Consider the following 12,889-nt stretch of genomic DNA (forward strand, 5'->3'; position numbering starts at 1 on the left):
CTGAAGACATAAAAATTTGGACAAACTTGATGTTTTAAGTATATTGCTTTAATCTTTTAAAAATGCTATGTATTATAAAATGAGTGATGTGAGACACGTGTTAATACACTGGAGTTGCATTTGGTTGTGCTGCTCCCCTAATGACAACACTGTCAGGGCAAATCCTAATCTTTCTTCCTTAGTTAATGTATAACAACACTTAATGGTGTACCAAAATTTATCTTCTTATAAAGACACTGCACAGTCAAGTCACCCCAACTGCAAATATGGTGAGAAACAACAGTCCATTTGTTACAGTTACAAATCTTCTCATTTTGTAGAAAAAAATGTTTTTGAAAATTTTCGATTTAATTCAAAATATGCAAATGACTGAACAAAATTAAAGAGACAGGCTGGTTGGTTGGTCAGTTGGCTTGCTAGTTTGTGGGAACAGCAAGGTCATTGGTCCCATCAGATTAGGGAAGGATTGGGAAGGAAGCTGGCCGTGCCCTTTCTAAGGAATCATCCCAGCATTTGCCTGAAGCAATTTCGGGAAATCGCAGAAAACCTTGATGAGGATGGCTGGATGTGGGTTTGAACAGTCATCCTCCTGAATGCGAGTCCAGCATGCTAACCACTGTGTCACCTTGCTCAGTGAACAGGCTGGCTGTTCAGCACTTATCTTCAGAAGACAAATGCCTGTTGGTGCTCATCTGGAATCTGTAGCCTATGGTTGTTTAGCGGTTTTTCTGATGTTTTGCAGCAGGGGGGGGGGGGGGGGGGGGGGGGAGGGGGGGGGGGCTAGCATTGTCAACGATTCATCCACCATTGATAGTGGCAGTCCACATATGCTGGTGGAACATCAGGGAAAAAACCACTAAATAACCATCAGTTGCAGGTCTCTAGATGAGTGCTAACACACAACATATCAAGAAGTGACCACAAAAACTTCAACAGTTTATAAAAACTGCCAAATATTTGCTGAGCAAAATAGTTATAAGAATAATAAACTATACCTAGCTTCCAGGATCTTTTCCCCTTCCTTTTTCTTTATTTCTAAGGAAGTGTCAAAGGACAGGTTGAAGAAGGTCAGAAAGGAAAGGCACGCCACTCAGGCTCCAGACTGATGGACAATATCATCTGTATATCATCACAACATGTGGTTTCCACTCAACCTGGGGGTTTTCCATCAGTAAATACTCGTAATTTTTCCTCCAGACAGCCACTCTATCATCATGTAGAATGTACTGATGGGCAATACTTCAGCTGAGAGTCATTTCTGTAGTTTCCTAGAACATTTCATATTATCATGCACTCCACTTAACCCTTTCACTGCAACAGACGTGTTCTTTACACCCCCTTGCTGAGGTGGCTTTTTTATGGCTGCACTGCTCACCAAATTCTGATGCCTGTGCCAAAAAATGGTATTCCAGCCAATATGATATACTTATCTGGTTTTTAAAAATGTATTAAATGAAAAACCTGATTTTTGCACATTTTATAGTCCAATACCTTCACTTGATAAACAATTGAATTTCTTTTCATTATCTGTCATACTTACTGCACTGTACCAAATTAAGTAAAACATTGCACAAGATTTTAAAGAGTTTGCAGACGTCAAAATTCACTCCATGAACTTTGTGTAGGGTTGATTTCTACTCATACATTGCAGTGAATGAAATGTAGATGAGATATCAAAATTTCATTTAATATCAAGAGCAAAAGAATATCTCATTTCATTCTCCAGTTATTAAGTTTTATACCTGAAGGACAGTTGCGCGACATGCCGATTCACATCCTTGCACGTTGCATATCATGAGGTCATAAAAATCATCATATCTCAAATGATTCAAGCTATTGAAACGAGGTTTTTTGCAAATGATAGCACACAATGAGGCGCATACGTCATATGATAAATACTTGCAACATTTTTATTCACTGAGATATGGAAGTAACTAGGCTGCAGCAGGGAGAGGTCAGCAGCTCAAAATGCATTCATATGTTCATAATACTGTAGGAAACTCCAAGTATCGCATGTATACATGTCCACAACACCTGCGGAACAGTGTAGCAGGATAAAATTTTTTACAGTCGAGCTGTCTTTGCTCTGAACATGGTCCGATTTCCCTATATATGCACACACACACACACACACACACACACACACACACACACACACACACACACACACAGCGGTGAAAGGGTTAAAATAATTTAAACACACAGGTACTATATCATGAGGTTTTTAAAGCCAGTCCATATCTGCATTAATTACTCAATTTGATTAAACAATGAGTGGTAGCTCCAGGATCAGTTGTGCAGCCTTTCTATGAACATTTAATTAGGCAAGCAGAAATAATTATTTCATACCTAAAAGGTTCCATTCTTTTCTATACATTTTTATGAATACTAAATTGGAATACAGACAACAGTTTTTGTCATTATTTCACAGGTTGTACAATGTCTGTGGTTAGTGAATTCTGATACCTGAAGAACACTGCTTGAATCACTAGCAATGATGATTGTACTGCTACCATGATAATCATGCACTTCTGCTTCTCTATCTTATCAAAAGATGTACTTATATTTTATGCAAGAATTGGTACTTTATAAGTAGGTTTAAAGTTACTGTTTGTTTACTACTGTTAGTAAATAGGCTACATACTGCCTCATCAAGAAATGTGACTGGATGCACAACTAAGGGCAGCCTCATTTGTTACATACAAGGACTGTAAATAAAGTAGTGGCAATATTGATAGAACACAATATTTAACTCACAAGTGCAATTGCATTACATTCCTTCTATGTAGTCACCCACCTTTTGGCAAGCATCAGAAAACCATTGTGGACTATTGGCAAGGCTTTCTCTGTTTATGACAGCAACGGAATGCCCTATTGTGTGGATTACAGATACCACATGAGGAAATCGGCAGACTTGGAGGTGTTCCTCCAACTTTGGGAACAGGTGGAAGTCACAAGTACTCACGTTTGGTGCATACAGAGGGTGTTCCAAGACCTCCCAGTGCCATCATTGTAATAAGAACTTGATATTATTTGCAACACGACAACATTGATGGGGAAAAACAAATTCGCAACACCAAGAACAAGTTGTGTAACAAACTAAAGTTAGTACACATGCTTCTATATCTGAAATATAATGTTTATTCATATTTTATACCAGTCACACCAGGTATTAATGTACCAGCATTTCACATTTGCAATGGCTTATTTGTGCTTACATTAACCTGTGACCTTGGAATGTTAATCACATGACTATGTTACTCAGACAAATGTATTCCTCTACATTAATTATTTTTTGGTGTAGCAATTTTTTCCCATCAATGTAGTTCGCATATACATGAAATGTATTCACATTTGTAAATATGGGCAACCATCAGCTGTCTAATGGAATGACAACGACAAAAATTTGTGGCAGACCGGGACTTGATGCCTAGATTTCTACATTTACATACACACTCCGCAAGTACCCTTTACCACAACTAGTCATTTCTCTTTCTGTTGCACTTGCAGACAGAGCGAGGGAAAAATAACTGTCTATATGGCCCCGTAAGGGGCCTAATTTCTAGTATCTTATCTCTGTGGTCCCTATGCGAAATGTATGTTGGCAATAGAATCTTTCTGCAGTAAGCTTTAAATGCCGGATTTCTGGACTTCCTCAGTAGTGTTCTTCGAAATGAATGTCGTCTTCTCTGCAGAGATTCCCATTTGAAGTTGCAAGGCATATACACAACACTTGCGTGCTGATCAAACCTGCTGGTGACAAATCTAACAGATCGTCTCTGAATTGCTTGGATGTCTTCTTTCAATCGAATCTGGCGCAGATTCCAAACACTCGAGTAGTACTCAAGAATAGGTCGCACTTGCACACTCTCCTAGCCCTCTTGACTGACTTATTAACTTTCGTTACCATAGTTGCTATGACGACGTCATGATCACTAGTCCCCATATGTATACTGACACCATCGATAAGGTCCATTCTGCTTTTAGCTACAAGGGCCAAGAAACTTCCATTGCGTGTGGGCTGTCGAACTAGTTTCTCAAGACAGTTTTCGGAAATGTGTTCAAAAGTACTTCACAAGATTGTCTCTCTGTACCCCCTGCAATCAATCCATACATGTCCCAGTCTATACTCGGTAGGTTAAAGTCATCACCAACTAATATTTTATGATTGAGTATTTATGCGCAACTGACCACAGACTTTCTTTGAATGACTCTAGAACTGATAGCTGAGCCAGGTGGTCAGTAAAAATACCCAACAATTGACTTGGTTTCACCTACACCTGTTATCCTGTTGTGCATAACTTCACTATCGCATTCAATTTCAACCTCAGTAGAGAAGATTTTTGTCGACTGCAATGAACACTCACCCTCCTACAGCGTTTAATCCGTCTTTCCGATAAACATTTCAAGACTTGCTAAATATCTTGGAACTTTTTATTTTGGGTCTTAGCCAGATCTCCGTCCCCAGAATAATTTGAGGTTAAGAACTTTCCTGGAGGGCAGAAAATTCGGGAACTTTCTTATGAATACTTCGGCAATTTACTGATAAAATTTTTACTGTTGAGCTGTCTTTGCTCTGAACACGGTCTGATTTCCCTATATGCATATCAACTAGTGAATGTTCATAAGAGTGCCTGAGACTACTGCCTAGCTGAAAAAATCCCCATACGCATCCCACAAGTACTCTGCTACCTGAGTAGGAGCTTCCTTCATGTATTGCACCCCTGACCTATCAAGCCGAGTCTTACAAATCCCTACCTGATATCACAGGTCCAGAAATCTGTAGCCAAGACAGTCACATATAGCACGAAGCCTCTGGTAGAGACCCTCCACTTGGCTCCAAACCAAAGGACCCTGATCAACTCTGGGAAGCATGCTGCAAATTGTGAGCTCTGCTTGTACCTCACGTGCGAGGCCAGCAGTATTCACCACCTCCACCAGCTGCCTCTAAGAACTAAGGATGACCTCAGAACCCGTGTGACAGGCATCGTTGGCACTGTCATGAGCCACAATTTGCACATGACTACCCCCTGTACACTTGAAAGTCGCAGGCAAGGCCACCTCCACATCTCAGATAAGGCCCCCCAGCAGACATACCAACTGCACATTGGCTTTCTTTCCAGCCCTGAACACTATCTTCCTATGGGGCTACATAACGCACCTAACATTGGAGCTCCCTATAACTAGCAAATCCCTGCCCATGTGTTCCTGCTCAGATCCTGCTGAAGGAACGGCCACCTGTACACTCAGGGTGAATAGGTGAGGCCATAACACCAGCCTCCACACTAGCCCTCAGTCTAGTGACGCGAACGCATTACTACCTCCCACTCACCCTGCGTGTCCACCACTTAAGGTACACTCGACGGCGTCTTGGCAGTAAAGCCCTTGGGCAAACCAAGCAACACTTGAGGTGTCCTGTGTGACATTTCAGAATCTCCGCCACTGCTACACCTCAAGGCAGTAGCCTGAAGGCGACTGGTAGCAGCCAAAACCACGTGCAACTGTTCACAAACTGCAGCCGGCTACTCTTGCGCCTGCAAATAGCAGGCACACATCTTAACCAATCTAGCAAGACACACTGAAGAAAAAAACAATAAAAGTTGGTAGAAACCTAGGTAAGCAACTTGTTACCCTCCTGACATGTAACCAAGGGGCGCCAATACCTCACCTACTTATCGTGAGGAGTACCCCATTTTAACTAATGGAATTCATCACAAATAATCCCTCACAATATGAGAAGAAAATGACATATATATTTAAAACAGTAGAAGAAAAAAAGAAAAACCAAGAACTTAAGTGTAACTCCATGAGTAGGACCGAAAAATAATTTTTCACTAATGTTCTAATAATCTTTTACAGATATCCTGTAAATTGACTATTTCCACATAATTTCGATACATCTTTGAACTGATATATGGAGAACAAGGAACTAACTAAACTGTGACACCAAAACAGATTATTTTTTGGCTGTTGACGAGAGGGTTACTACAGATGTGTTCATAGTACCATAAGCAGTCCAATTCACATTTGTCTCAACACTGATAGCCAAAACATTATAACCACCTGCTTAATAACTTGTTGGTCCGTCTTTGGAATGAAATACATCACTGATTCAACATATCAGAGATTCAGCAGTTTGCTGGTACACTTACGGAGGTACATGCCATTAGATGTCTATGCATGTCATGTAATTTGCGTAAATAAATATCCTCTGATTTGCTTCCACAGTCATGGCACCATACAGCGACCCAGATTGGTTCCAGGTCAATTTGGTTGGCCAGACACCAACTATAATGCTCCTGAAACCACTGTATCACAGTTCTGGCTCTGAGACACGGACAGTTACACTGCTGAAAGATGATATCGTTCTCGGGGAAGACATCAACAATGAAAGGATGTAAATGGTTCACAGCTGTCAGTGTCTCTTCAAATACTACCAATGCTCCCTTGCATGTGTAGCAGAATGTTTCTCATAGCATAATACTGCTCCCAACAGCCTGTGTCCCAGGCATGCTGCATGTTTTGAGCTGCTGTTCACCTCGATGGCAGTGTTTGTGGAATTGACCATTGACCTAGTGTAGCAAAAATGTGATTCATCCCAAGAGATGACACGTTTCCGCTGATTGACGGTTGAATTGTAAACTGACTATGCCGTTGCGTCAACATGTAGGGGTGGTCTGCTGTGGGGCTCCGTGTTCAACAATGTGCAATGAACGGTGTGCTCTGAAACACTTGTGCGTGCACCAAAATTGTGCTCTTTCGGCAGAGATGCCACAGATCGCCATCAATATTACTTTACAGAGCAGACAAGCCTCCAAACCACACATTCTGCAAAGGGTCATGGACATTCAACCATTCAGCCCCTAGTGGTAGTTTCACTGTCCTACCCCTTTCCACAGATGCTCATAACAGTAGCATGTGGACATTCGACCAGCTTCACCCTTTTCCAAAGTCACTTATCTCAATGGATTTTCCGATTTGCAACCCACATATTCACTAGGATGATCCCTGGTCCGAGCCTGCTCTGCTTACAGGCTTCCATTACCACACGATACAGCCACAATGCCACCAGGCGGCATCCAGCGTTGTGGTGGGCAGTGGTCATAATGTTTTGGCTCATCAGTGTTTGATGAGCATCAGAGAGCAAGTACATACGAACACAAACAGGAATGTAATTGTTTCTTTACTGAAGTAATAAGGCTTATTGAACCATGTACGTAACACAAACTTATCAGTTATGGAGTGCAAGATCCCATAAACAAGACACCTAATTTAGCACATATTAGAAACATTCACTTCCTATCACATCTAAAGCTGTGAATATTTTACTGAGGCCATGTATCCAGAAAGACTAATAGTGCGGATCTTGCTCAACCCACACACTTAGACTCCTCAGGGTCTCCAGACCACATACGTATTTTAACTGCTACAGCATCTAAGAGGTATCGCATTGATTAACTTAAATTATGCATTTACTTTCATTCTTTGGAAAATATGTTCAGTCTATGGCCATTTATTTTAATTTTATCATTTATGCAATTTTCAAGCACACTGAAGTTCCCTCAAAAAAGAACTTCAGTTCATTCACATGCCTAAAAATTGTGTAGGCGCTGAAATTACAACACAGAATGAAATACACAGTCGCAATTGAAACAGTTTTTTTCGATAGATTTATAAATGCTATGGACTAATTCCTCAAATATTTAATTTTATTCTGGAGCTAATATTAAATTTAAATTCAAATGGGAGGGGAACGGTGCAGTATTCAAACAAAGACAATGGAATATGCAAAAATATTTGTGAAAGTGAATTTTTTAGCAGCAAGTTGAAATTTGTATAAAATATTACGTATTATTTATTATCTTTATAAATACAAACATTATTTGTGTACTTTGCAAAACAAAATTTGTTGAATACAAAATTACACTACATACTTTGAAACTTTAGATTTTTCTAGATTTCATGATCCACTGAACGGCTATAACTTGGATACTGCAGTAGGTCAGTGGACACATTTACACAGCTAACACATTCATGACCATAAAAACAGCATGCTTATCATTACAGTTAATATCAAATACACACATAAAAAACAGTTTTGGCATCACCTCTGTTCCGAGAGTTCCGGAACCTGTACAGAAAATTGGTGCAGAGAGTAACAGAAACATCATTTCCACCCTTTTTTTTTATTGCTCATGAAAACAACACACTGCATGTTGTATCACCATGCAGCGAGACCTTCAGAGGTGCTGGTCCAGATTGCTGCACGCACCAGTACCTCTAATACCCAGTAGCACATCCTCTTGGGTTTATGCGTGCCTGTACTTATTGTGGTATATTATCCACAAGTTCATAAAGGCGCTGTTGGTCCAGACTGTCTCAATCCTCAACAGCAATTTGGCATAGATACCTCAAGAGTGGTTGGTGGGTCACATCATCCATAAACAGCCCTTTTCAATCTATCCCAGGCAAGTTCGATAGAGTTCATGTCTGGAGAACATGCCGGTCACTCTAGTTGAACAATGTCATTATCCTGAAGGAAGTCATTCTCAAGATGTGCACTATGGGGGTGTGAATTGTCGTCCATGAAGACGAATACCTCACCAGGATGCTGCCGATATGGTTACACTATCGGTCGCAGGGTGGCATTCACGTATCGTACAGCTGTCACAGCAGCTTCCATGACCACCAGTGGCATACGCCAGCCCCACATAATGCCACCCCAAAACAGCAGGGAACTTCCACCTTGCTGCCTTCGCTCGACAGTGTGTCTAAGGCATTTAGCCTGACCAGGTTGCCTCCAAACACATGTTCGTTGATTGTCTGGTGGAAGGCAAATGAGACACTCATCAGTCAAGAGAACATGATGCCAATCTTGAGCGGTCCATTCAGCATATTGTCGAGCCCATCTGTACCGCGCTGCATGGTGTCGTCGTTGCAAAGATGGACCTCGTCTTGGACATTAGCAGTGAAGTTGTGCATCATGCAGCCTATTGCACACATTTTGAGTCTTAACATGACGTCCCGTGGCTGCACGAAAAGCATTATTCAATGTGGTGGCATAGCTGTTGGGGTTCCTCCGAGCCCTAATCCATAGGTAGTGGTTAACCGCTGCAGTAGTAGCCCTTGGGCGACCTGAGCGAGGCATGTCATCGACAGTTCCTGTCTCTCTGTAGCTCCTCCATGACAGAACAACATCACTTTGGTTCACTCTGAGATGCCTGGACACTTCCCTTGCTGAGAGCCCTTCCTGGCACAAAGTAACAATGCGGACGCTATTGAACCACGGTATTGACCATCTAGGCATAGTTGAACTACAGACAACACAAGTCGTGTACCTCTTTCCTGATGGAATCACGAACTGATCAGCTGACAGACTCCCTCCGTCTAATAGGTGCTGCTCATGCATGGCTGTTTACATCTTTGGCTGAGTTTAGTGACATCTCTGACCAGTCAAAGGGACTGTGTCTGTGATACAATATCCACAGAAAAGGTCTATCTTCAGGAGTTCTGGGAACAGGGGGACGCAAAACTATGTTCAATGTGTGTAGATGTGCTTCTACTACTACTACTACTACTACTACTACTACTACAAAATTGCACCAATAAAGTATTATGCAACACTACAAATTACAGATAACTACTGCCACCTTACCTCCCTTTTTAGTAGTTCTTGTCATGCTGACAACGGGTACAATAGCTTTTAAAGGTCCTTTCTTCTGTTCTTGCTGTGATGGAGCCCTTACAGGCCTCAGTTTCTGGGTTACAGTAACAGCAGAGTTGCCTAACACAGGAACTACTGGCAAGAGAGGTGAAATTTTTGCTTCACTACACAGAGCAGATGTTCTGAGTAAATCTTTTCGCAGGACAGGTGTTGAATGTGTAATAGGATTCAGTCCAGCTGATGAATCAAGGGAGGCATTACTGTCGCTGAACACCTGGAGAAAATATCGGCAAGAAAACAAACGTATCACTTTCAGAATTCCATGAAAACTGCATACAAGCAGTAAATGATTTCTTATTTTACTGAATTAAATACCCTAATTACATCTTTAACAAAATGAAAAAACTGCAACAATTGTTGAACCAAAAACATTTTATTTCTTTCAACCGGTTTCAGAATTATAGAAAACTATCTTCCAGAATACCCCTATAACAAAGTAAACAAATGTCAATGTGTTCCGCTTCCTCTATGATTTCTGGGTGTTTCGTGTTTCTGTTGATAAGAGGTTTTCTACTGGATTTTTTCTTCATTTTGGTGACTTCATAGGTTCCCTGTTTTATAGGGTGGGACACGAAGCTTTTATCCAAACAGGTGACATAGGGCGGAACAAAACCTTAGTTCATCTACACTTTAGGTGAGTAATGTCCACTTATTTGCCTGTTACATTTTAATTTTGGAATTAGAACTTATTGTAACATATTGTTTCCATAGTTCCACTGTATCCAGAAGATGGAATTTTTATGATTTTAAAACCCGCTGTAAACAATAAAATAATATCAGTTCAACAACTGTTGCATTCTATTCATTTTGTGAAAAAGGACATGAACAGTTGCGGTTGTCCTACAAAAAGAACTCTCCGTATTTTTAAGGAAAATTAACCACAACCTCAAAAACCTAAGAAACTGAAATTTAGTGATTCATGTAATTTTTTTTTTTTTAATGGTAGTAACCCATAAATAAACATTTTTGTAAATGTAACGTTGTGATGAAAACAATGAACAAAATCACCATATACTCACAATTTTCTCAGATTTGTAAGTAAGATGCTGCAATTACACAAGTCAATATGAGTGAAATGTTATTTGAGATAGACAACAGGGAAGACAATCTTTTCTGTTCAAGGTTAATGTAAAGTGAAGGACCATAAAAGCAGAAAGAAGGCGACAAATTAATGAATTTAATGGTCAGCAGTTGGCAAATATTTTTGTTTGTCACTATAAATGTTCCCCAACTCGTTTTCTAGTTGTTCTTTGTTGAAAAATGGGTAAGTTGTGACAAGGTCCTTCAGTTTGACAGTTGGGGAAATTTATTTACAATTCCCAAACTGCTTCTCATCAAGCAACTCTATAAACTGAATATTCTAGAGACATCCAAAACATATTTCCATTTGCACTATCATGTCATCTACAACCTCATAATATCTTAAGAGATTGGAAGGCACACTCAACAACACTTATTTAACAGTGAAATTTCCCGTTACAGCTTTCGATACATGAGGTCACAGTTCTTTCTGATCTCATATCCTTTAACAAACTGATAGTCTTCTTGATTTCAGTGTTACATGTATTAGTATCACATGCAATTTTGTGTTGAAAAGCGTAGAGAAAGAAAAATATTTCTTTTTGAAGGCAAAGTAGGAAAATGATTGACTTTTATTAAAAATGCTAAGCAAGTCAGAAGCACCGCTGAATGACCCTGCATCCCAGTCTTTGTCACCTGTGGTTACTACACCAAATTTAATACAAAAGGAGTCATAACTTACAGGTCACGCACTAGTTAATTGCAATTAATAGATCTAAACTGTATTAACACAAATGTACACTGTTTTCAATACATTGTTTTATTCTAACTCTCATTGTATGTTTTCTTTGAATTTTTGGGTAAGCTAAACCTCAAACACCTTTGAAGAGCTTCACCACTGGTTATTTGTTTCTCTACATTGAGAAATCATGAATGGGAAGTTCTAGTAGAGAATAATAAACAATTTAGGAATAAAGGAGACAACTTGCCGAAATGCAGAAGCGCTGCATCATACATAGCTTTGCTTTGCTAGCTTTCAGAATGAAACTCATTTCTCATGCTTGTAGGAGAAACAAGTTTAAATATACGCACGCACGCACACAGGCGCGCGAGCGTGCGCCTCCTTACACTGAGCTCAGTCAACTGCCAACTCTTTTCTCACCCACGGTCTAGATCGTGAAGGCTTTGTGGTTGCCTACCCCTGGTCTACGGTGAGTGTACTGGGGTGAGGTGGGGGTGCAGGGTAGGGTGGGGTGAGGGATGCAGAGAGGCGAAAGGCAAGGAGGAAGTGGGGCGAAAGCCCCTAGCGGCACGAGAGAGAGAGAGAGAGAGAGAGAGAGAGAGAGAGAGAGAGAGAGAGAGAGAGAGAGAGGAGCCAACTGTGGGCTAGCTAGGAGTGCAGGTGGCAGACGGCTGGGCATGTGATTTCAAAGAGGGGGGGGGGGGGGGGCAGTCACTCCGGATGTGGAAAGGTCATTTCCAGATGCCATGAAGAGTACAGGGTGCAGCCAACTTCAGGTGGTGCCTCATCTCAGTACCAATAACACGTGTCACTTTGGATCGGCAGAGATTCTCTCTGGTTTCGGGCGGCTAGCGGAAACGGTAAGGATTGCCAGTTTTGCTTGCGAGATAAAGGCAGTGCTCACCATCTGCAGCATCGTCAACAGAATCGACTGTGGTCCTTTGAAGCAGAGCCAAGTTGAGGGTCTGAATCAGAGTCTCAGGCAGTTCTGTGACCATGTAGGCTGCAGATTCTTTGACTTGCGCCATCGGGTGGTGGGTTTCCAGGTTCTGCTTAATAGGTCAGGAGTCCACCACACACAGGAAGTGGCTACATGGGTAGCAGGGGCTGTGTGCAAGGGACTGGTCAGAGGGTGTCAAGAAACCACAGAAAGAGCGTTTGTCTAAAAGGGTGCAGGTAAAACACAGTAAGGTAGTTGTAGAAACTATCAGTATTGTAGTTGGAAATTGTCGTAGCTGTGTTGGGACGGAACCAGAGCGCCAAGCCATAATAGAAAGCACTGAAGTTCAAATAGTTACGGGTACAGAAAGCTGGCTAAAGCCAGAAATAAGTTCAGCCGAAATTTTTTCAAATGATCTAACAGTGTTCAGAAAGGATTGATTACATACAGTTGGTGGTGGAGT

The 12,889-nt window shown here is 41.1% G+C and overlaps 1 protein-coding gene across 3 annotated transcripts in view; it reads right to left on the bottom strand.

Annotated features, from left to right (window-relative positions):
* Nucleotides 1-12,889, bottom strand: part of LOC124721650 — a 169,427-nt gene that overhangs the window by 66,982 nt on the left and 89,556 nt on the right. For all 3 annotated transcript variants that reach the window (XM_047246714.1, XM_047246715.1, XM_047246716.1), the window contains one exon: nt 9,656-9,938. In XM_047246714.1, the coding sequence (XP_047102670.1) occupies nt 9,656-9,938 (283 nt within the window). The remainder of the gene's footprint in view (nt 1-9,655; nt 9,939-12,889) is intronic.

This window comes from Schistocerca piceifrons, chromosome X, assembly GCF_021461385.2.
Source record: "Schistocerca piceifrons isolate TAMUIC-IGC-003096 chromosome X, iqSchPice1.1, whole genome shotgun sequence".
Taxonomy (NCBI): Eukaryota; Metazoa; Arthropoda; class Insecta; order Orthoptera; family Acrididae; genus Schistocerca; species Schistocerca piceifrons.